Raw genomic sequence first — 26,057 nt, forward strand, 5'->3', positions numbered from 1 at the left:
AGCGGCGAAAGGCAAGGGGAATTGGCAACAGGGTGCGGCGCAGCTACATAGCGATCGGCTGTAATTTCACCTGCGTCGCGAAAAACGATCGCCGAATTCGCTCCACATGACTCACACCGAGCTGAGAGAGCACACTCTCGTTTTCTTTCTCTCTTTCTCCGCAACTGCAGGATCTCCCGACGAAGTTATAATTCAAGCCCTGAATGTTTTCCTGGAGTTGGAAGAAATCGAATCCAGTCTTGTTGTTGTCTCCTGGCTCGAGGCAGTGTGTAGAATTTATATATTGTTGCGCACCTCGAGCCGGCTGCTTCCCCTTTCGCGGACGGACGACTTTTCATATTATAAAAATACGCGCACATATATATAAGCGCGCGCGTTGTTCGCATTAGTATACAGCACCGCCGGCCATTTGTTATTTCATTTTTCCTGTGCGCTGGAGAGCCTGGCAAGCTGCACGAGAGGCGAAAACACCGCCTTTTCCCTCCTAGCGCTTCTTATGAGTGCACGAGATTCAACTCTGCCGTGCAATTAACCGAACCTAACCTCCGCTGGCCACACTAATTGCGCGTTCCAGAGTGAGCGAATCACTTTTATGCGCCGAGTGCTTAAAAATTATGCATCGTATTTGTAATATTATGGACTCGGCAGACTTTTAAATTTAAAGAGCACTAAAATTTCAATCAGAATTTTATGAGCTAAACAAGACATATTTGAAGGCATTGGCGTGCGAAAATTTTACTGTAAAAATATGATTTTTTATTTACCTGATTGCAAAAAGGTTTTTAAATTTTAGAAATTATTACAAATTTAAACGGTTCAATAGAAATATATCGATTTTTAGAAGTCATTTTGGTGTGATAGGATAATATGTAATTTAAAAATGAATAAATATAACCAGGAGTCTAAAATTAAATATGGTCCTCATTTTGTTGTTTTCAAATGATTTTGAAAGTTATCGACGGAACGATTGATTTTTATATTAAAAGTCTGACAATTTTATCCCATTCCAAAATAATTTTGAAATCAAATAACCTTGTAAAAAATTAAACTGTGGCACTGACATTGAGATTAATTTACTGGAAATTCCACGATCCGTGCTCATTTTAAGTTTATTGCTGTGTAGCATGTGTGCCAGGAAAACATTTGAAAAAATCATATTAAATATCTTCTCAGATTAGAAACTCGAGGATTAGCAGCACCGCGGAGGCTGGAAAGAAGTGTCGCGTGGGTTGCGTAACTTTCTAACAGTCGTCTCCTCTTGTCAACCGTCAAGAGAGTTCAGACTCAAAATCAGCCCGTCCAGCAGTAGTTGAGAAAATCCGTCAGCTGCTTCCCGGTGAAACAAATTAGCGTCGTTTGCTAATCGTAATTTCCTAAGCATGTGCGCAAGCTCAAGCCGATTCTAATCTCGCTCTTTTTTTATACATTAACTGCCTCCGTCTGCATTGTTTCCAACTCTTAAATTATCCGGCTCTGCGATGCCGATGAAACGATGGGTACAAAAAAAAGCTGCTCGTAAAATTATTGCGACTCGCTGCTGCTGCTTCTTCTTCGTTAAAAATGATCTCAAGCCGCATTCCTGGAAGAGTCCTGTGAGACCTTTATTGTGCGAATGTGCGTGTGCAGTTATGCATTCTCAACTTACGAGTGGGAATAATTGAACAGAGCGAGTGGAATAAAACTCTTTTTAGAATAGCGCGCGAGGAAAGGCTCTCGGAGCGGTGCGGGCACCTTTTTTCAGGTCCTCTCCCTGTGACTTTTCGCTCTCTGCCAGCGGCTTCACGAAATCAGCCAGGGCACTCTTGCTCTTTCTTTTCTCCGCGGCAGCACAAGGTGAACTGGTTGCTCCAAAAGGCTCCAAAGCGGACTGCAAACGGCATCCGTTTTCGCTTCCACATGCGGCAATAATACACATCGTATAAATCCAAACACGAGAGTGTTCCGTGAACGCGTTGCTTCCAAATCTTTACTGAACAAAATTCTACACAGAAAATTGTATTTTATTATATAGTTAATTGCATGTTAATTAGTGCATTTCAGATCCAATTCATAGCAGATTATAATAATGAATGAAAGCATAACCAAAGATCTTCTAATAAGTTAATTGATGCAAAGTGCAAACAGAGGAATTTAGAACAGACGGCTGCAGCTCTTCCTAATAATGGTCTTCTCTTTCCCAAAGAAGAGACAGAGGCGTGAAAGCTTCACTATCTGTTGATTAGTGCACGCAAGAATTGACTTTCTGGAGGAAAACACAGTTTCCGGGCCTAAGTTTCTTCCTAATGATGAACTCAGAACTAGTGCATACACGCGCTCCACACGGGTAATTGATTTTAAATGTGAAAATTGGTTTAGAATATTAAATCAGCGTGCAGCTTTCTATCTCTCGGAGAGAGATCCGAGCCGCCTTCGAATCTGACTTGGCAATGTGACGATCAAATATTTTGTGAAAGGGACTTCGACGCTCAGAATTTCCTTATGCGATGAGGAAAAGTCATTCTATTAATTTAACCGAAAAAACAAGGGCTAAAATAGTCAACGTAACAACTAGAGAATAATTACAATTTATTAAACTTATAAATTAGTTTAAAACGAACGATAGTAATCATTTCATAGATTTCGATAAAATCTCCTGATTAAGTGATATTTTGTATTTATTGAATTAGTTTTCTGTTATGTTTTAAAACTTCCCGGTCCTCGGACAGGGATAAAAAGCAAAAAAAATCTCATTACAAAAGAGAGCAAAAATACTGCAAATTTGAATTAAGCAACCAAACCAGTCCTCATCTTTATATTTAATTTACCCATAATGTTACAAAGTTACTCGCCTGTGCAACCAGGTATATTTAAATGTTAATTTAAAAAAGTTTGCTTAGTGCTTGATCAAACCATTATGTTGGAACCTTCAGTTGGGCTGCTGTATCTGAGGAAGGTCCGCGCTCGCCTTTCACTGACCAATTATTCATTAAAAATTATTAGGAGGCAGCGTGGACTCATTAAAAAAGGTCCTTAAACGTTAATTTTAAAATACCTAATTTATCAAAAAATTCGGGGCATGCAGCTATCGCTGTCAAGGACTGAGCAAAGCTAATTAAGCTTTTGTGACTCTCTGGACCAGAATGGGGCCGCGCAACATAATTCGGGATTGAGATTGTGGCCAACGCCCTTTGGTCGCCGCCAAAGCTCGCAATAAAACGCGTGCGTGAGTGTGTGTGCAATATCATAAATTCAGCAGGCACTCGAATTCATTCACTAAAGTTGTGTGTTTGTAGTGTGTGCGGGCAAGGCACTCGAAAACGCTCTCTTCTCGCGAATGATATAAATGAAAGATGTAGTTTACGAGTGCTTTCACGCATCAAATTGCTCTCTCTCCGCCGCAGACTGCTTGTCGGTTTAATTGCTGTCCTCCGGATCAAAACACGTTTCGCTGCTTCTTTTTGTCGCTCTTCTCTTTGCATTGTTCCAGAAAGAGCCTTTAATTTTCATTTTCGCTGAGCGAGGCAGCTGATTCTCTATGTGCATGTTGTGCAAATTCTCGAAAACTGTGCCATGTTCGGTCTACGTCTGCCTATGTTGCCTGTGCTGTCTGCCGGGGAAATCTCTTTGCGGTTTATTAGTTTGACGAAGCGATTCGATTTTATCTCCAGAGAATGTAAATTTCCTTTTATGCACTGCATTCTAGTGGGCAATCGTTGTAGGCGTGTGACGTTAAAGGTTGAAAGCCAAGGAGCTTGATTTATATTTATTTCATTAGGTAAATGGTCTGCTTTAGAAGAAAACGATGTATAGAACATGATATTTAATATGCTCCTCTCTATCTCAGTACTAATTTTATTTTGAACTGCCCAAAATTTAATTATGGTATAAATTAAAGCCGCTCAACTGCTAACATGAAAAGCAACATCATTTTTATAAACAAAAAGTCTGAAATGAAAAGCCCCCTATTGATTTTGCTAATAGAACATAATTTTTGCTGTTTAGTTGGCGTTTTGTAGCGTGTCAATGTTTTCGCATTGCTCATAAAAAGAGCGAACAATGCTCAATTTGCACAAGCTGGCAGCGCGAGAGCTGGCTCGTATAATCCTTTCTCTCGCCGACTTTTCAAGACTAACAAACACCCACCGGCAAGCAGAATTTGTGCAATATAAATCAGTCTACACGCCTGCCTGAAAGAGTCAGATTGCTCACAGCCAGCAGCAGCAGCAGCAGTAACGTTTGTTTCAAATTTGGTCAAGGCTGGGCAGGAAATTGAGGCGGAAAAATGCAATGACGTTTAAGCCAAGCCGGATCTGACTGAAACTCAACATACGTGCAATCGATCGAAATAAAAGTCGTGAAAAGCAAGCATGTCTGTCTTCTGTTTGCGTTATAACCTTTGTGACAGGCTGGGGTGCGTTTTATCGCGGCCAATGTTTGTCACTAACTGGCTGCCTGAGCTAAAAAAGGCAGCAGGTTAATTTTATTGCACCGGAAGTGCTGTGTGGGATGTTTTGGCGCCCAGAGAGACGCTGGCAGCTCATGTGGCGTAACCTGGCTTTAACTGGCTGACCTTCAGGTGCGCACAGACGACGTGAAAATGTCGTTCTATAGCGTGAATACAGCGAGAGCGAAAAGGTACATAGAGTGAAATGACTCAACGCTAAATTATTTTACATTATAAATTCTGCGTTCTGCTGGCGACGATTTTCCTTATTGCCGTGTCAGCAACAAATTTTAAATATTCATTTTTACCGAGAAACTTCTAAAGGTTCTAAAACATAGTCAGGAGACGAGTATAGCAATTATCATCTGAAGGAATAATATTTATTACGTGAACTGTTTCGTCAAGTCAAAGATTGAGAAAGGTGTCGCCTTCTCGTTGTTTTGCTAATTACGCAGACACAAAGGCTAGAAATCAACTGTGACGCGTGATTTAGCTGCTTTCCGTTCATTATTTCAATTTGAATGCTGTGTGCACTAATTGGCTGGTTTAGTTAAGCTCGCACAGTTCCGAAAGTGCCGCCGCGATGCTCCACTCGTCGAATATCTGAATGTAGAAAGTATCAGTTAATAGCTTGCTCGCAGCGCGTGTGCGAGCGTCGAGGGGGTTAATTCGAAAGCTGCTTATATACAATATTGTTTTTGCCGGACGATGAGCGATTACTCTAGTTTTTGACGCAACTGGACCACGCGACTTTTATTATATTATTTGCGAGTGTGGAATACTTATCAAGCGACGGGGAATCAGTGTGCCGCCAGTTTTAAATGAAATATGAGCCCGGCTGTTTCCATCGCAATGCTGGTGCTCAGACCTATAATTCTCAAATCACAATTTCTCGCCTTACTGAGCGTCAAAGGAAAAGGAACGATCGCTTGATGAGCGGTACTTTAATTGGGTGAGAATTCTCTGGAGATGCTCTGGAGCTTTATAATGCAAGTGCACTCACCCATAATCTTCTTTAATCTATCCAAAAGGTGATTAAAAATATCGGGATAGAGAATTAAGATAATAACAAAACAGCTTATAGAAAAGTCATAGAGGGAAGCAATGAAAACATAGTTTTTTTTAAGTGCCAGATTGCTTCAATGAAATATCCATTTATTCAAATGACTAGCCCATTGGCTCAAATTTTTAAGGTATTTTCAGCATTTTCAAGGGCATGGGAGACATTTGATCGTTTCGGGGATCAGTTCCTGGCTGCCAAATATCAGATATGGCAAAAGGTGATTAGTTAAGTGACTCAACGGGATGGAAGGCGCACTAGCGTCGACTTATACATATTGCTGGTTTCCGCACCTTTCCGGCGGCTTTAGGGACAAATGTGTGGCGTTTCAATTAAAGACCTCTGTGTGGGGAGGCAAAAAGATGGCCACTCGGGCCCCATGTTATCCGCACTCGGCGGTGTTATCGGGACCCAGTGAGCTCATAGACCACGGGAATTGCTAAGAAAAAAGTAACAAATTTTCAACTGGTCAGACCATAAAAAGATGTCTGACTATGCCATAAGTTCCATCTGCAGAAGCCAGAAACGAAAGAAACCGGAATCATTATCAAATTATCGACTGTTAGATGCGTGCAAAGTTTGCACACTGGCGGAACAAAACCAACTAACAGCTGGCAATTAAGATTTAATTTTTCGATAAAACTGCTTCTCCACGACGATGTGCGGTGTCTGCATCAGCACAGAGTACACGTATGAGCAACAATCAAATATTGCCGGCCGGGTGCAATGAATCTGTGCGGTGACTGCAGCATCCTTCTCTGAGATCACGGAACGGCTTGAGTCACGAAGCTCACGTAACACACCGCACTATCCGTCCGAAGGCAGCAGGAGTCATTATTTTTGATTACCATCATCTCTCGCTCGCGCGTTCATTGTGATGCACACTCGCTTATGCAAAACAACAGCTTTTTTCGCGCTAATAACAGGCCTCTGCGGGCCGACTGGCTCCCTAGCAAAACGTGAAATGCCGAGTGTGGCATTGAAATTGGAACGAACGCGCCGGGGCAGGTGTTTATTTGGGAAGATTCGGCCGTTGATTGCGATGAAACTAGGAAAAGGATTTCGTGGTCCATATGATTCAGCAGATTGAGCCATTGTCCCTCTCTCTGTGTGAAAAGTAGGAACACTGCAAGTCAGGGGTGAGAAAATATCACTGCGCTGCAGTGACATTTTCTCACCCCGCCGCATATCACTGATGCGCGGGGGGAAAACCCACCTTTGACACCCCAGGTATAGTGACATACGGCGAGGTGAGATTTTCTCAATGCAGCGCAGTGACATTTTCTCTCCCCTGACTTGCAGTGAAGTGAACGATTTTCGCACTGTGACACTCCCGTGACAATAGTTGGATTCAAGGCCAAGAAATATAATTCAATGCTACCGATTTGTGAAAAATGTGTGATGATTGCACTAGAAACAGTCGGTATATTTCTAATGATAACTCGTTTCCAAGTCGGTTAACTGCTAATTTCTGCAAGGCAAATCAATTGCTCGCCGCAGGTTGGCCGTCACAAAATGCGCGTCGAGCCGAGCAAATAATGTCAAATCATTAGTCCACCTTGAAATTCAGAGAAAGATGCTGCAAAAGACGTCGTCAGGCTAATTATGAACGGATTTTGCGCACTCAGTTGCCAATTTTCGCGCGGACCAAGGTTATCAGTGCATACAATTTCGCCTTTCAGCGCGAAATTTTCCTCTGAGAGACTTGAATGAGCGCAAATGAGTGTTTTAATCGGGCACAAGACCCAGATGAACGCCAAAGAGCGAATAATCGCCGCATGACGTCAGTTATTAGTAATGCACTTTGAAATATCTCCTCTCCTCTCCGCCGCTGCTTTCAGAAAGGGTACGTAAAAGTTGTTCTGCGTGCCCTTCACAATGAGTCTTTTTCACTCTCGACTGTTCGCACACCTTAGCACTGCGATCGAGAGAGTGAAAATATATCATGCGGCGGCTATACGTGTGAGATAAAGTCAGTTGCAATTGGCCCAAATCGGAACGCCCTTAATTTCGGAGCGAACTTTGTAGTTCAAGATTGGATCGGCAAAGGTCAAACCGTCGGTATGCACCAGGTGTGCGTTTACTCACGCACCCACCTGGTAAATCACAAGGTGGCGCAAAACCATTTGTATAATGGGAGCAGCCGGAGTTTGCATCTGATTAATTTCTCTTTCATTTTGCACGGCCAATCGACCGACTTCGTTGAAATCGAAAGTTATAAAGTGCCTTGGATGCGACCAATAGTGACGCATTTGGCACGGAACTCCTGACTTGGGTAACTTGCTGTCCTGCCAAAGCATTATTGGCGTAAATTCTACGCAAAACTTGATGTAATGACAAAAAGTGCGAAAATAAAGCTTTATTCTTTTAGCGATTGGTACACTTTACCTTGGCTTCAATCGGTTTTAGGTCAGTTGTTCTCGCTGACCAAGTGTGGGCTATAATAGCTTTTTGCCTTCATTGTTAGAGAACATAAATTTTTCAAATCAGTAATCATTGGCTTCATATGTGGCTTTGCTTTAAAACATTTATGAAATAAGGCCATTTCGATATAGGATAGCAGGAATAATTTCACAAATGAGTTCTTCAACCTCTAAAAACCTGTCTGGTTTTTATTTTATTTGCATTACTGATTTCAGTGTCCTGTTGGCGCTCTAGTTTTTCGCAGTCCACACAAATTCCTAGCTTGGATTTTAATTACAGAATATATATCAGGAACTAGGGCGCCAGCTGTACGTCATAACTGCTGACAAGAATAAAATAAACCAGATTTTTTAAACTGCGGTGTTGTTCCACTGTTCAGAAAATGAGTAAAGCTGGAGAGTTTTAATGATAAATTAATATCCTTTGTGACCATGAGGGATAGGAAACACAGCTTTGACTTCTGAAGGAAAATCCTTTTCCTTTTTTTATAGATGAAAGAGACCGTGAGATAATATCACTGTATGGTTTCCACATGTATTGTGCATCCCTAAAGGGAGATTACTTATTTTTAGGCACAAACGCCGCTCAAAGGAACAAATTTTTTAGCTTTGTATTGTTAGTAGGAAATCAGGAAAGACCAAGAATCGCATCGCTCCACACATGTGTTTGCTTAGAAAAATAACACGAACACAAAAGTAGATTTATGACTGAATGAGGCTGACTGACCCTCTTTGACTGGACGCTGTATTGTGTCAGAGAGTAGGATATCCATTAGTGTGTAAACCAATGAATGCATCTAGAAAATTCACGATTCAGCTATGGGCTATTTTCCACCAACCAAATTCAATAAGGTTTGTGGACGCGCAAGAGAGTAGGACTGCGTCTGAGGAGACGAGTCAGTCTTGAGAGACACCCCGACCCGGTTGGTAATCGTCTCGATTAGACAGGAACGTTAGAGGTGGAGCTATTAATTATCACAGGTAGTTATTATTAATTCACATAGAGCCACCTTGCTAAAAGAGCTCTATAGTTTGATTATGTGTTTAGAAGTTGATATCCAGTCGAGAAAGCTGGACAATGCAAGAAAAAACGGTTAATATTAGAGCAAGAAATTGTGTTCCGCGAAGACAGGAACTGCTCGCACAGGGAGGGAAATTATGATGTATCGCATGCTGTTGTCACAGTTGGCGGCAGATTATTCTAAAATTCTTCGTTATCACTTAAATCAAAAGCGCTGAGGTGGTTGGAGGCGAAGGCGAAGGCCTTCCCTGGTCAAAGAAGCATCGTTCTTAAACTATTAGCTTGGACTGGGCTCTCTCCAACGAATTAATTGCTATCAGGAGGCTGCCCACAGTGCCCACCTCGAAAGAGATGAACCGATGAAAAACCTTTCAAAATGCGATGCCGATGTGAGGGAGAAAATTTCATAACTATAGATATTACAGAGTTGTTTACGTCAAAATCCTTTTTAGTTAGCGGTAAAACTTTGGATATACTTTTGTCCTGTTGCAATATGCGCGTTAGTGCCCATTCAGAGGAGAAATATTGTACAAACACTATATCGTTTGAAATATCTCAGTTTTTTTTTACCAATTATTTTGTGTACTATTTTGTTAGGCATTTCCAACGAAATCTGAAGCAATCGTTCACTAATTTCCAATGGCTAAAAATTTATATAAATTATAACTTAATTAATTTATTCATGCAGCCGTTTCAAATCGATGGCTTGAGCATCCCCCTTTTTGAAAAAGAAAACCACGCATTGCGAGATGTTACGCGGTGCTCGTACATATAGAGCAAACGCCTTTCGCATCTCACACGCATCTGGAGTGGCAGCCAAGAGAAACCAAATCCACTAGGAAACGTATCCGATTCGCTGGCTGCCGCGCCGACATGAACGTGCATTACAAGCGCCGAGTGTGTGCAATTGACAGTTATTAAATAATGATAACGAGAGAGGTGCGGATTAGAAACGGAATTTCATCGCCGATCAATATGCAATTCTCAGTGAGCGCGACGGCGAGCGCCAGAGTGATTGTTTCCTTGCACTATCAGAAAAGCCGAAGTGACGACTCCCACCTTGCGCGGCGTGGAGAACGAAATTCCTTTCTTTGTGCGGTGTTTCTAAATCTCGCTGCTGCCAGATGAAATTCCTCTCGAGCACATTAAATTACTGCTGCGTTTATTATCACTTTTACTCGAGAGGTCGCCTTCCGACTGCTTTGTGTAAGGAAAAGGAACGAATTCTTTTAATTTGAAACCGCAAATTGTTGTTATTGTGCCACGACCACGGGAATAATCGAAAGTGGTTGTCTCTGCAATTAGCACTTGTAAGCAATTACAAAAATGAGGAAAGTTAAATTCACTTAAGGCGGTTGCCTTCTTTGAGATTATCCGTGTCAGATTTCCATTTGTTTATCTTAAGAAGGAAACAGATGTTTTTGGCCAGTGGAGCGCGAAGGAATGCTCTTCGGAAGCGAATCGATGGATTCAATTATTTGTTTAGACACTGAAAGCGGTTAACTATTATTTTTCTAAATAAAACGCAACCATGAAAAATTTGTGCTGCAATAACGGGCTCCTTTGCCATAGCAAACTGAGCATACGCCCAGCACTCGCTAGAAATATGCTTTTGTCACCATGGCTGCATTACGAATTTTCAGTTTTACCGTTTTCCTGAGGCGAGGAAATAATGTCTCGTAGCGCGGGAGGCACGTTTCCTGAGGCTTATTATTATTATTACAGAGTGCGAAATAGGCATTCCATGCAAGGAAGAAAGGCGTCTGCGGTAAGTTGGGATGACTCAGCTATATTATTGCAGTATTGAATATATTTAATGACACTTCATTTAAGCCCGTTTGGCAGGTTTACACACAATGTAAAATAACATTTAATGATTTGACTTTGATCCAAGCTGTGTCAACAGGAGTTAATGTTGCCACTTTAAAGGAGAATCAAAATTTGAAGACTTAATTTTTCCCTGAGTACTGCGTAGAGAATGGTTCAGACCTTCGTTTGAACAACAAAACACGCACCTCAAAATCCGTTTTGAAAAGGTCATTCGTGTCTATCAGGGATCAAGGGCTACTACACACTAGATAGACGACCTATCTTGTGACCTGACTTTTCCTCTCAACTCTACCCAGCATCAAGACTGGAAACACTCTGGTTGTTTTCCTAACATGCCATTTCAATCATTTTTTAATCTGTCGATCCTCTTGCTTGTTCCCACAGAATTAAAAGAAAAAATTTCAAGCTATTTAAGAATGCCGAGGTCTTTTACAGCATTTGTTCTTGAAAGCAAATGTATTTCTTTCAAACAGTCACGTCCCATTCTATTATTTCCCTTTCGCGACCACGAATTTCAATTACAATGTAGAGTGCGGCGACGTTAAGTGAGGATGAGATGCACGCGAAATCATTGTAACAAGGTGATCGTTATCCGAAGTGCCAAAATCAGCACGGGAACAAGCTCTTAGAGTCGATCTGCTGCATGTCTGACTGTAAAACAATATAAAGATAATTTTATTCACAGCGCAGACAAAGTTTCGTTTTTCGTTGGCGCGTTCATTCATCTCTCTCGCATTGTTCGTGAAATTCAAATGAGCAGCACGCGTGACCGCTGATGAAACGCCTTCTTCGCTTTTCGGCGTTGATGCACGTGTACAGTTAATTTTCCATTTTGCCCAGATGAATTAGTGCAATCGTGAGAAAAGTCGCATCGTAACTAATTAACAAAGAGCAAGAAGTAATTTCTAGCGGGGCCGCGTCGGCTGAATTATCGGAATTGGGGCTCGGTCGAGTATTGAACCGGCCGGCGCTGAAAAGAAAGTGCCACAATACTTTTTGACCGCAGGCCGACATTGCTGCTGCTTTAATAACATATTCATTACGAAGGCAAATTGCGATTGCGTTGCACCTCCACCGCGACTTTTGCGAACGCACGTTGAATGCTGAAAAAATGGGCACCAAGCGTTTTAATCTTTTCCTGCTGCTGCCGGGTGAAAGTTGTAACACTGGTCACCGCGGCCGCGAGGCTCATTGTAGGCGGCGTTTGGTGCGTAAGGCTTTTAATTATCATTCAAATCGTGCAATTAATCACTCGCGGACCGATGCGGATTACTAATTGGATTACAAACATTGGCCGGCAACTTGTGGTTTCAAAAGACATAGAGAGCGGATTGAATTTTTGTTGAGAATAGTAATCAGGCCTAATTTAGAAATTGACAGTGCGCGACCGTGTTTTACGACTGGGCAAGTGTTTCAAAATATATAATTAACAGAATATTTATTTATGTTATAAGAATTGGTATCGGCTGAAGTAATCGATCGATATTTAAATATTATCAGCCGTGCCGCCAGATTGGAATCAGTGAAAACAATCAAGTAGAAAACCACAATATGCTGTTTTAATTTAATATTCAACACATGTCCAAAACAATATCGTCAAAAATGTAGAGCGGCCTAACTGTTTAGATAATTAGTAATTTAAACATATTATCCAATTGTTTTCGAACCTTTTGACCCTAATTTTGCTTTAGGAAACAATCGAGAATTACAATAAAACGCAACGAGCTGCTCTGCACGATAAGTAATCCGCTTATATCTTATTATTTATTTTGAAAAGATGCTAATCTGCCATCAACCAGTGAAATTTCAATCAATAAACGCTTTCTTTGGCGTGCGTTCTGATTGCACAGCTGCATTGCGCGCAATAAGCATGCAGGGGCGAGCTCGAGATTGCATCAGAAAAGTGGCGTCTGTCACCTCAACGCGGACACGATGACATGCCCACTCGCTGAAACGCTGCCAGCGGACTGCATTTTATTTATTTATCCCTGTCGAGCACAAAATCATAATGAAAATGAGAATTATGCAGACCGCACACAGGTCGCCTTCACTCGCAGCACGTCACGAGTGTACTTGTGCCACTATTGAAAATGAAAACTCGCTTTCCTTCTGCTTTTTATATCTTCGTGGGCCGATCGAGTAAAGAAAGTTGCGGCAGCCCAAGAGGGTCACTTGTTTGCCCGACGGACACAATTGCCGAATAAATATCATTCGAAAGCCCGAAGTACGCGTCTGCGGAGAAGATGATGGCAGTTGAGACATTATCTTTTAATGCTGGGTTGGTTTGCCGAAAATGAGCCTCTCATCGTTGCGAAAATTGTACGAAATTAGGCGGAAATGCTGGAAATTATCGGTGGGAGTGTAGCGTGATTAGTGTCAAATCTTTTGGGTTTAGCGTAATTACTGCGTGTTGGAAAAGGCAACCCGCGGAGTGTTGATAAAGAGCTCGAAATTTTACTTCTTATTTTCTTTTCAGCAATTCAGTATCCTGTTATAACGTGAACATTTGAATGTAAAACGTTTATAGGTTGATGGGATACAAGTCTTTGGTCATCAAGTACATTCTCATAATTGTTCGGCAACAGTGGCCATGATTATATATATTTTTTTATCAAAGTTTCTCCTAGTAAAAGTATTTTCCAAAAAGTGTGCAACAGCAACGTTTTATTTTTTTCATGAAATGAAGAATTTCTCGAAATCATGTGCGACATACTTAATTAAACATGACAAATGTTGTTATTTAGAATAATAATTATTACAACTACAACAATTTATTGTTTTTCTTGGATGTCTCTAGATTGCTCTCCGTCTTAATAGATAAATTGCAACGCCTTTGCGGTAAAGAAAAATTGCAATTATGTCACTTTGGCTAGCTGCAAAACAAGGCAATTACAACCCAAGCAAGGACAGCCAACTACGGAAAAGCAAAGTCATACGCAGACTGCCTTTTCTAATTGATGCATTCAATTAAAATGGAAAGACCAACCGACCTTTTCCTCTCACAGTCAGTGTGTTTCCCCTTCTCTTAAATGCAAGAAAGTGAAACAAAAACACGCGCACGCAATCGCACATAGCGTTGAGCATCTTCAAAGCTTTTTTTTATTTTCGCAATTAGAGATTCAAACGTGGCTCTGGCTCAGCGTCTCGGATGAACAAGAGCAACATTGTGCAACACGCCGCCGCTTCAATTAACCGCAATTAGAGTGAACCTGCGCCGCAACACGCGTTACGATACAATCCGATTCACTCTCGATTTTGTTGCACCACTCCAAGGATGAATCAATTTCGAAAAGTTTTTCGCCGACTAACCATTTTCTCCGAGCAGGGTGGCATGCATGATGTCAGCCGCAGTATTTAAACGCGTGACCAGCGAGAAAACATCACACGTATAATGCCATTGTCCGTGTTCGAGACGCAGAAATGAGGTTTTCTCCGGTCATTTCAGTTTGTTCAGCGTCTCTCTTTTCTCGAGCACGCTGTATTGATAATCTTTTCTCTCGCATAAAACGTTGCACTATATTCATGAACACGTGCTAGTTATTCCGCCTTAAGCATAATATATAAGTAGATAAAATATTAAATAAAAATGACGGTAGCGTAGGTAAAACGTACTACAGTGCGAGCAATAATTAAATCAGGATTAAGATACATTTAAATTTCAGAAGTTGCCAAATTTCTAGAAAAAAAAAAGATTTTTTCTTTTGATTTCGATTGCTCGTCACGATACATCCAACGTTGTGCGTATTTTGGGGTATATTTCACATTTATCGAAACATTCATAACGAGACCGTGCTCGCCGCTTTATTAGCATGAAACTTTCGAGCCGATTTTTTCAGAAATTGTAACCTTGCAAAATTATTAGCTCTTTCCGAATGATTAAAACCAAACTGCATTCCACAAGGTTGAGCTATTTTTAATTCTAAACGCATTCTGCCTCAATGAGACGGTCATTTGGGGTCCGATATTCGCACTCGCGCGTGGTGTCAAAGCAATTAACGCAGAACGGGCAAAGCTTTTTGGCTCTCCGCATGCGATTTGGGTTGAACGGACTCTCGGGCACCTGCAGAACCAAAGCTGGGGTCACAGCTTTTACGATGGATGTTAACGCAAACGCACCAACGTCAAGTTAATACTGTGTGTCCCCCCTGATGGGTGTGTTTGCCGCTCCAATCCAGCCGCGGAGTGAAGCACTCACATGCTTTCCAAATAATGGGTCATTAACACGAGGATGGTCAAACGAATCAAATCGCCCGTAAATCGGTCAAGAATTAACTTGCTGAAAATGGTTTTCTACTATTTTTAAAAAAATATTTGCGTGGATTAATTCAGTATGGGCTAGTGAAATTTTGAAAGAAAGAAATTAAATAACACGTTCTCCCACTGTGCAGCGGCTATTTCGGCCTCATCAGCAGTGCACTTTACCTCCAAAACAAACTTCTAATCACACTATTAGCTGCAGAGTTTGCGTTTCTTCTTGAATAATTTCAGTTAAGAATGGTAATTAACTCGTCCAAACAGGAGAAATATAAATCCATTGCCCTTCTGGTACGTTTCTCTCCTCACAAGAAGCTTTGTTTATTTAGTCTAGAAACTAAAATTGAGGACGACTTAGTCCTTGTCTAATTGAATGAAACTATTTGCGGTTGTGTCGGTCGAGGGAACGTCATACCGCATTTTAATCATTTGGCAGAATATTATTTGCCGCACGCAACGTATGGCAACAACAAGTGCAACGGAGGGCGTATTCCCGCGGCAGCTAGGGCGGAAACCGCGCGTGCAAAGGTATTTCCTCTGTTGGCGGTGCGTACGGTGCGTGCGTTCGTAGTACAAACAAACTCGCACGGTGCATATTATTTATGCACCAGACAGACGCGACCCGAGTCAAATCTGATAACAGATGAAACGCAGCTTGAGTGTGAAGGGTTTCAGTTCGGCGTTCCGATCGAGGCAATTTTATTGCTCGCCTCTCTCTTCCTCGCAACGCCCTTTCCAGAAATATTTGCACGTCGCGTCTGAATGCCGCGATGGATTCCCTTTACGGGACACGGCGCTGCTCGCCTCTTAAGATGCACGTCTCGCAAACCCAATTGCCGAAAACACCTCGCTGCGTCGTTCCTTTCGAGTGCTAAGACACGGCCAAACTTGAACTTGCGAGGCGAGACGCGCGCATTTGGTGTGTTCAACACGCGAAGTACAGCGGTAATTTTTTCACAGGGAATTAGGTGAAAATCATTATTTTTAGTGAGTGAACATGGAGTGAGCATTAATATCACTGTAACGGTTTAAAACATTTGTGTAATTAAGAGATTAACCAATAAAAAAAGTTGTCTCAATAAGTCTTTCGTTTTTACCTTCATGGTAATTAATGAGATTGACACGAATATTAAGAACCTTAACCGTTGAAAGTTAAGTTGTTCTGAAAATATAAGCTTCTGGAATGTGGTGCGTGTAAATTTTCTATAAATAAAGTAAATTCACCCTATATCATTTTTTTCTATTTATCAAAGCTTTAAGCTTTTTCTCAAATGGAGAAAGTAAATTTCGTAAATTTCACGGTAGTTATGCCATTTAAATCCTCTTGATTGAGCCTACCACGCCTATTTGTTCGCGTTTAGATGTAGCCCATAATTTTTAAAATAAAAAATGCAAACAAATATGAGCTGATTTTAATTTATGTTATTAATTTTGCAATGGCTATGTGTGATATAATTTTTCCTTTTTAAGTGTTTTAAATTTTTTGAGTCACCCATTCCTTGTTCGCCAATGGGATATTGTAACGACAAGAATAAAATTTATCGTATTTTACGGTTCAATCCCAAGTCAATATTTTATGCTTCAAAAGAGAATCAGTTTCATTAAAATTCCTGCAGATTTACAAACGATATATTAAAAAAATATCTAGAATACCAATTCCTTATTTTACTACTCTCTCGTGATGTTATAAATTGCAACAATAATAATTATTTTTCTATATTTATGCACGATATATAGCACGACTCGTTAAATTTAATCGAATTTCACAGACAGAATTCTCAAGCCAAGTTGTAAATCAGCAGATAAGGCAATAGTTTAACTTGCATTTAGCGTAACAAGTCAATTTATGTCTAACTAGTTACAGTAATTTTTATTACTTACAGCCAGCAAATTAGATTAGAATGTTGCAATCAAGCGGACAAAACCTGATATTACCGCGGTTAATGGGTCCGCGTGCTATTTGAGCGCTGGATGGAAATTAAATTTACGAAACGAGATCTCGGAGGAAATGTATGCAAAGCGCGCGACTTTCGCCTCTCTTAACAACAAGTGATCAGTGTTATTAAGCGGCGTTTTTATGTGAACATTCTGCGACTGAATGTGAAGTGAAGCATTACGCTCGAGGAAGTGCTCATTACATTTTCCCGCTGCGCTGGTATATTTTGCGCCGCCGATCCGATTATTGTGTATGACTGTGATATCTGAACCCCTTTCACGAGGCGCAAGTGCAGCGGCGGCACCTTCTTTCTCCTTTCGGAACACCATTCAATACGACAACAAGTTGTGAAAAGTAAAGTGCATAATATAATGCGGTGGTGTTCATCCGATCGGTGAACGGATTGTTTTGCGAAGATGACTAAATCGCAATCGACCACCGGCTTCGGTGATAGATCGTAATTAAAAGCCAACGGATACGCTTAACCGCTCCTGATTGTTATTCTTTTTTTCCAATTCCGCCTTTTCACTAAACAGATTGAGCAATTTAGGTTTTAATTTTTCTAAAGAACGAGAGTAAAAAATTCGAGGAAGGTTTCTTAACAACGCAGTACTTTCGCCAAAACATTCGTTGAAAGCCAAAGCCATAAGGAAGTGTCACTTTGATTTAATTCTATTTGTGTTCGGTCCTGCCTTGAACTTTTTATCCTCAAGTATAATTTATCAGGCACAGAGACGCAATAGAATAATCTTTTTGCCTTTGAAAAACAGCAATTTTGTGTGTAGATTCCCGTGCCAAAATTGCTTTGATGAGCTCACCGAGGTGCTGATCAAATTTTAATGAGCTCCCTTGCCTGATGTAGCGCTATTATTTTAACACAAAAGAAATTTATATGAGTATCATGCACGGCGGAGTCTCTCCTAAGCAAGAAGCAAATTCAAGATGACGAACGGCGACCGTCGGCCTGAAACAATGGCCCACTCCCCCATACATAGAGCAGCTTTTGTTTGCGACCAAAAGGAGCAATAACAATTTATCAACGAGCTTTAATTTGTGCCTCACGACCAGGAGGATTCGTTGGAATTATTTATTATTAGAGGCTCACACGGCGCGGATGAGATCCCGACCGACGCAGCGCAGCGCCGGTCGGCTGGAGCGAGTTCCAAGGCCAAGGCTGCCGAAAGAGCGTTTGGTCATCCGCAATTATCTCAGGCTCACTCGCTCTTTCGTGAAAAATGGTGGAAAACGAGAGTGTTGCATAAGCAGCCCGCGTTGTCGTAAACCAGGAAAACATGCCTCCGCGTGAGAAGCGATGGGCCAAAATGTCGGCACGAGCTCCCACGACCATTCAAAATTTGACTGCTTGAGAGAGAAGCTTCCCTTGATAATCGCAGAGAAACGTAATGGCGTGAAGTCTGCGATTTTTTTAATTGGACCAAATTAACTTGATTGCAGGTGAACTCTCTTTGTGGGTTTATTTCACATTATAGAATCTAGGAAGAGCAATCTTTATGACTAAAATATGAAATTTTCAAGTGTTAAAAAATAAAATAAATCTCTAAATAAAATGTGAAAATTTTCCAAGGTTTTGACTGCTAGTATATTTGCCTACACCCGCCAACGAAGCGAGTTTGTGCCGTGAATTAGATCTTTTAATTTTTCTAAAATATTTGTTTGTTATTATTCTCTTTGTTATTTTTTTTAATTATTTAAATACTGCGGTCGTAAAGTTTGACATAAATTTCATTTGATTTTGTATTATTCATTAATATCTTAGACGTTTTCAAACAGGTCTTTACTCCGTTAAATCCTTGCAAGTAAATTTTAAATTAATTAAATTTTCACTCAAAATGTGTTGTGTTCAAGCTGTAAAATTTCGTTGAAAATTAGACCAAAAAATATATAGTTCAGACGTTATTCTAAGAAAAAATAACAACAGTTTTAACATCGAAAACACAGGTCTAGAAATGTAATTTTATATTTTTGATATCATTAAGAACAAAGTTTGTGTTAGTTTGTTCAACAATTTCTCAGGAAAAATGATTGAAAATAATCTGAGCCCTGACACCAGCAAAGAAGTATTACTTTCAGGAGGTGTGAGTTGAACACAAATAAGTGCTATAAAATTCAAAGAAGGCTGATAGGAATGTGCGACCGTAATGACACCTAGTACAGACAAACAAACATAGTATATATTATAAAATTCCAAGAGCGTCGGTGCAGATATACTTTGCTGATATAACGCCCGGCTAATAGCGAGAAGGAAGCAATTTGTGATGCAAATGCACGTAGATGGACAATGAATATTGTATAATAGCAATAGCAAAATAAATAAGTAAATGCTGCTTAACAGGCCGCAGGAATGAGAATGAGGTGTGTGGGAAAAAAGTCACGCTTCACGGCTGCTGAATTTGATTCGCTACCAACGGAAGTGTATATATTTGTATTGTGCATGCGCCGAATGCGGCTCTCTGCACTCTGCCAAAGATCAACCCGCGTGCGCCGAGATGAATGAGTCGATTCGCGCGGCTATCTCTGATTTCTGAGCCGACCCTCGCCGGCTCAAGGTTGCATTCGCAGAAATGGATGGCCACCTCGAAGAGCACTATTTTCCTCCTTTTGGATTAATGACAGAGCCTGAAATCGGGCTCGTTAAACATAAAAGCCGTGGCTGCGGAAATTGGTGCACCAGTGATTGCTGCGTGGAAAGTGCGTCATCGTGGGCGACAGAGGCAAAAAAGCATCACGTTCACACACGTCTTTACACCTGGACAAAAGAAGAAGCAATCAACTTTTTTGGCCTTTTGATGGGGAAATTCGAGGCAATCGAAATGTCACGCAATTCACTGCTGACGTTTTCAATCAAGACGGAATTCCAAACGCTCGTGCTGTATCCTCGGATGATACAGGTGGGGAAGATTCTGTTTGAGAGCACTTTAAATCAATTTTACTGATTTTTCCTTAGGGAAATTTAATTTTGGGGGGGGGGGAATTTCATTTTCCTGCTGATTTTTGTTCAGTCTTTGGCTAGATCATATTTGCTCATAATTTCATTGATTGAATAAAAAATATTTGACCCAAACAGGAAGCAAATTCGAAGAAAATCTAATTATCTTTTTTGGGTCATGCAAATCAACCTTGAGTCGGTGCGCTGAAACGCATCAAAAGTGATCGAATTAGTGAAGAATCCCCTCTCATCTAACGATTCACCGTGGGGTTTTTCTTCCTGGTCGCTTTTTTTTGCCTAATTCACGGGCTCAAGCATAGTTCTCCTCTTTTCAATTTAATTGGCAGTGTCCGGTTTCCGTCCTTGATGATGCCATTGTCTTTTATCCGCGCCGCCGAATGCAGTCTGCGCTACATAGAGACATCTGCTTTTCGCCGCCACTATATTGTCTTGGCCTTCAACCTGACTGCTGAATGCGCGGTGCTACCTGACAGAAAATTACCCGCAGCAGTTGCGCCGAGCTCATTTGTTTGCAAAAGGCTCCTCGCGGGTTGTCGCAATCGAAATCACACGCGAATCGGATAAAATGGTGGAGAGAAGGCCCGCCGAACAGACCGGAGCCAAGTATTGCCAACAGCCAAGGCTGCAAAACGCGGTTTTCTAATGTGTCTGGACAGTGACTTTCGTTATATAGCTGAAAAAGCAGGATTGAAAATAATTTAGTAGATTTTTTACATCCTCGTAAAACATAAAATGAGCATAAGAACAATAAACACGAAATTTCTTCCTCTGCGTTTTTTGGCATTGAGCATAAATGCAACAATAAACAAACTCCAAAAGACTCCCAAAACCTTAAATTTTTACGCTGCTTACGAAAAAGGCCGAGCAGAAGTGACACAATTGGCTCAATCAAAGATCTAATTCCCTTTCTACGAGAGCAGTGCATTGTGTCCTGTCAAGCAGGCCTTGAATGAGATTATAGACCCTCCTTTGACAAGCCAGTGGCGAAAAAATGCGTGCTCATCCAAGTGTGAGCCTTAATTCTTTTTGTGCCTTTCCTAATTTGAGTTTTCGGTTTGTTTGGATTGACAGGCGTGACTCCAATCGGCCGCGATGAGCGACACCGGCAGCTGCGGGGGCGGCAGTCAGCCCAGCGAGGGCAGCACCGCCTCCATGAAGGAGGACCACAGCATCATCACGGTGGACCAGAACGGCGAGCAGGAGCGCCTCACCACCGTCGTTATCTCCAGCACCGATCCGCAGTCCAACAGGTACGAAGATTGCACACTTTCACCCGATACTTCTGCTTGTGCTGGCAGACAGCACCTTTTTCCCTCCCCCGCGTTCAAATTGCTGCAATTGTCGCAAAGAATTGCACGTTTTTGCGTAATCGCCGCGCGGCCTGCTCTCTAAGGTGGCAATTGTTGTTTGGCAGCAGACTTTTACTTCGAGTGATGGGTTATTATTAATTTTGAATCATGTCTGTGCCGTTCCAGTTTCTCTCTTGGTTCGGTTCATGAATTAGAAATGTAGAAATTGGTGCTGGAAACAATGGCGACCTTTGCAAAATTTTAGAATTAATATTTTTTCTCAATTCCATCAATCACAATGTGGCTGCCTGATGGCCTAGCCAACCTTTTGTGTGTGGAAAAAAATTCCACCTGAATCTAGTGCGCCAACGCCAACTCTTACTGTTTCATTAGTACGGCAGCATTCGAACGAGCATGGGTTGTGTAAACGTCTAGCTCATCAAGCATTATTTGAGGTATAGAATTGGTTAAAAACGAAACTATTGGGGAAGTGGATTGTGTTAGCCTTCGTTTTTTATGTCTCTTAATTGCATTAATCACTGCCTCTGTGCATTTGTCACGGAAATTCTGTCAGAATACTGTGTGCACGTTTGAGTTTAACCCTTACGTGATGAGAAAATTTGTTAGGAAAATTTGTTCTTGTGTTGATTATTTAATTTTGATAAATTGAACATTTATTCTCGACACCAAATTTAAGTATAAATTTAAAAACCTTTATTCCTTCATAAAATCCTTTTAATATTTTTTATTTATGATATGTTAGTTATTTTTGTTATGCCCTTTAAAGTTCAAATGCTATCTATCATTCTTGGAATAAAGACGCGTAGCAAGAAAAGTTGGATCTAATTCCACTAATACCAAAAACGACCCCAACAACAGTAAAGTAAAATGAAGCAATATTATAATTTGAGATTAATTATGCAAATTCATTCCATGACTTGATTACTGCTCGTTGTTCTGTTATTTATAGAGAATTGCCAATTATGGAATGGTAGTAAAAAATAACGAGCAAAAATAATTTTTAAAATTTGACATTAATTGTTTTATAGTTGTTTGTAGTTGTATATTAATTCTAATTTTTATTAAAGGGCTAAGATTGACAACCATCATACATGCCTGTCAAATTAATTTGCATGATAAACGAGTCCCTTTTTTGGGTCCAGCAGAAAAGTATTTTCGAGAATTTATAAGCTCTCCTGACTGAAACATTGCAGAGAGCATTACGTAGTCAAATGCCGTTCATATTCAGATTTCAATCTAAGCACTAAATTTCAAAATGCCTTTTAGCCAAGAATTCCACTTGTCCTGCAATTCACTGAGTGAAACCACGTCGAGGCGCATAATAGGAGATAAAATCGGTTTTGAGATATTTTAATTCGCGCGCAATTAAGACAAGGTGTCATTCGCTGCTATTTTTTGTTCCTCGCGCTGCGCGCAACAACTTTCTCGTTGCGTCACCGCACTTTTTGCTTTTCGTATTAATCTCGGCGGCAGGTGAGAGAGCGAGTTGCTGAAACGGGTTTTGTACTTGTTTCGCGATTTGCATGCATGCAGCCGAAACTCAGTCAGGCGCCGCTTTTCCTTTCAGCAAAGAGTACGTTTCTTTGTCTAAATTTCTTGCCTCTGCGCGACGTGAGCGGAGGAAATATCATTATTGAAAAATGAAGGGTGCAATTGGCAAACAATATTCATTCAGTGGTTTGAACACGACCGGCGATAGTCGTGCGCGAAAGACGCAAGATTTTGGTATTACCATCCGCTCGAGGCGCTCATCCGAATTCGGGGAAGGAGCGTGAAGAATCGCGGTAAAAATCGCTCTCTTTTTTCATTAATCAGATTTTCGATCGCAATGCTTAATTGCGTAAAGCTCGTCTTCGTTTTCATGCACCAACGAAGCGGCGACCAATTATTGCCGAAGCGCAGCGCGATTACCGAGGAGTCGGTCGATCGAATTGCAAAAGATTAAACTCCGTCTCGTTAAGCGCATAGAGGAGTCGCAATTCATCTTCAACGAGGCCGATTTGCATTTAGAAATCGCTTATGCTAATAATAAAATCGACTTCCTTGTGCGGCCAAAAGACGCAGGTGCTACTGCTACTGCTGCTGGCGAGAAATCGTTACGGGGCATCTGTAAAAGTGGAAGTGATCTCGCGTTTTCAATCCAGTTTATTGAGTCACCCGTTCATTCATGTGAGAGTTGTTTTGCTATTCCTAGACTCACGTATTTAGGCTCACGTAACCTGAAAAATCCTGCAGACGCGGTAGAATGTGTTTGTTATAAGTTGACCAAATTAACGCTTGCTACAGCACTTACCTATATACAAGACAAAATTTTTAAATTAAGACACAGGTCATAACTGGTAGTCTCTTGTGTATGCATCGTTGATATTTTTTCTCACGTTTGCTTGCCTGAATGACTTTAAAGCAGGTAAAATTCTTTTAGTTTTTTTTTCTTAAATTATCAATGTCCAGTGATCCGTCCCGTTTATAAAGGAAGAATTTCGTGACAAAAAATATACATGGGAGGTGAGAAATATGTGGAACCAAGTGAAATTATTATGCTTCAGAAGGCTGCAGGTTGAAGCAAAAACGCGAAAAACCTGTTGAGGTGGATTGTAAATTTGGGGGAAACGGCCACAGGATGCGTCAGTCGGTCAGTTCCACCTGGCTGCTTATTCGCCCCTGGAAGTTTGTTTGTGCAACGTTTACTCCAGTCTTGAGGATAAAGAGGGACGTTAACCAGCAGCCCCTTTAACCGGCGTGCCACACAAAATAAAGTTGACAATAAATGCTGAAAGGCAGCAATGCGTATTGTATTGTCACGTTCCATGGGTAATCTATTGGCAGCTGATTGTGACAGAAAAATTTTTCTCTCACTCATTGTCAGCGGCGTCTGGCAAAGATTTTAGTCTCATCCATCGAAAAGTCGAGCAAATAGTAAATAGTCACGTGCGTGGTTGCATTGCTCTATCTCTGCTCAAAAAAATGCTTTAACTTTGACAATTACGAATGGGGGTCAAGATGAAATAAAATAGAGAATAAGATTGATTGTTGTGCACACGCGCATAGCAAGCTGGCGGACAATATAATAAAACATGCGAGACTACATGCCGGCCGGTGCAATGGGAGATCAGCTTTCAAAAAGGGTTTATGCGAGAGTAACTGGGGGGTCTTGTCCTCATCCTGTCTCACCTGCCTGCATAGCTCGCTTTTATAACTTGACCCACTTTTTCCGCCTTTTGGTAACCCTCGAAAATTTATTCGTCCATTTCTTCTGATAAAATTTTATATAAAATTTAATCCATTATCAATTTTTCCCCATAGGAACGGAATAGACAACATGGCATTCCAGCCTGAGACTGACAGCGAGAAACACTCCAAGCCGGCAGAGGCAGTAAACCTCGAGTTGGTGAACATGGCCCCTTTTGGCTCAGAAAAGGAGAAGACCAACGGCAACCACAACGGCCACTCGGTCGCTGAAATTCCCACCAAGAACGGCAAGTCCGAGGACTCGGCGTTCAGCAACGACCCATACGACGAGTACTTTGTTCCAGTCAACGAGCATAGGAAATATATTAGGTTGGAAATAATTCACAATCGATTTGCATGCTTCAGTTTTTTCTTTTCATTTTTGCCATTTATCAGATTGAGTTGTTACTATAATAAATTTTAGGGGTGTATTTTCCAGAGGAGAAAAACTGTATGTGACCAAAGACAGAAGAGAAAAGAAGAGCTGCAAGAAGCCGATCTGCTGCGGAATGACCCTCCTCATTCTGGCGGCGGTGATCTTCGTCGTCGTGCTTATATCAAGTAAGCGTGCTTGTTAAATAAAACAGCTCTCCCGACGAGAGTTGGGCGCGGAGCGGAGTGATGGGTGCCAGGCTCAGTGCTGGAACTTAAATTCCTCTGGGCCCGGGTTCGATTCCGGTCCGCTCCTTTCGCTCTTGATTGGTTATGCATGGATTTCTTAATGATGAAAGAAAAAATTTATTCAGACATTCGAAGACTGATATTTGTGAGGTCAAATTTATTCTGAACGAAATTCATGATTTTTATTCGATTTTAATGCCATCATAAAATACCACTACTATAAAAATATTCGTAATCCCATTTTGTTTTAGCTGGTCAAATGAATCAAGAAAGTATGGCATCTAAAGAAAAGCTAAACACTGGCAGCATTGGTGGAGGTGTTGGAGTGAAAACCCCAGTAAGCACAAGCACTGCGCCAACGATAGTCGTGCCTACAATCCCAACAGCAGCGCAACCTTTTGGTAAATTTAATTCATGCGAATTTTCGTGCAGGCTTTAATTTTATTTTTTAGTTCCAAGGGCCGTGGAAGGAATGTTAACAATAGACAGCATGGATTTCGACAATGATTTGTACGATTCGAACTCAATTAAATACAAAGAAATGGCAGCTAATTTAGAGGAAGAGGTTTGTTATGCAGAAATAAGTTTAAAAGTTTCAAAATTAAATTTTAAACAACTATTTTTAGATCAAAAGAGCGATCTTTGATCATCAGACCATCAATTATGGATCATCTGACATTGTAATCAAAGTGCAGCAATTCACGTAAAGTTTTATTTAATTATGGTAATACAAATTAACTAAAAGCTCTTAAAACAGGCCTGGCAGTATCGTTGTTCGCTATAGAATTGCTTGGATTCCCAAAGCAAGTGAACCAACCTCCGACCCAATCAACAAGGATGACCTTCAAGCAAAGATGACCGAATATTTGCGCAACAACGGCGGATACCTGTACATGTACAAAATCCACTCTCCTTCTGTCCAGTCCTCTTGTAAGCCTTATAACTGCTTTTTACATTGCTGTTTCCCTAACAAAGTCTATTTC

At 41.0% G+C, this 26,057-nt stretch overlaps 1 protein-coding gene across 4 annotated transcripts in view; it reads left to right on the forward strand.

Moving 5' to 3' along the window:
- Window positions 1-26,057, forward strand: part of LOC135936709 (uncharacterized) — a 34,557-nt gene that overhangs the window by 1,469 nt on the left and 7,031 nt on the right. For 3 of the 4 annotated variants that reach the window (XM_065479633.1, XM_065479634.1, XM_065479636.1), the window contains exons 2-8: window positions 20,987-21,165; window positions 24,529-24,783; window positions 24,878-25,014; window positions 25,326-25,475; window positions 25,527-25,639; window positions 25,701-25,777; window positions 25,832-26,004. In XM_065479633.1, coding sequence (XP_065335705.1) covers window positions 21,008-21,165; window positions 24,529-24,783; window positions 24,878-25,014; window positions 25,326-25,475; window positions 25,527-25,639; window positions 25,701-25,777; window positions 25,832-26,004 — 1,063 coding nt within the window. In that variant the 5' untranslated portion in view covers window positions 20,987-21,007. The remainder of the gene's footprint in view (window positions 1-20,986; window positions 21,166-24,528; window positions 24,784-24,877; window positions 25,015-25,325; window positions 25,476-25,526; window positions 25,640-25,700; window positions 25,778-25,831; window positions 26,005-26,057) is intronic. The other variant, XM_065479635.1, reaches the window with a different exon arrangement.

This window comes from Cloeon dipterum, chromosome 2 (assembly GCF_949628265.1).
Source record: "Cloeon dipterum chromosome 2, ieCloDipt1.1, whole genome shotgun sequence".
Taxonomy (NCBI): domain Eukaryota; kingdom Metazoa; phylum Arthropoda; class Insecta; order Ephemeroptera; family Baetidae; genus Cloeon; species Cloeon dipterum.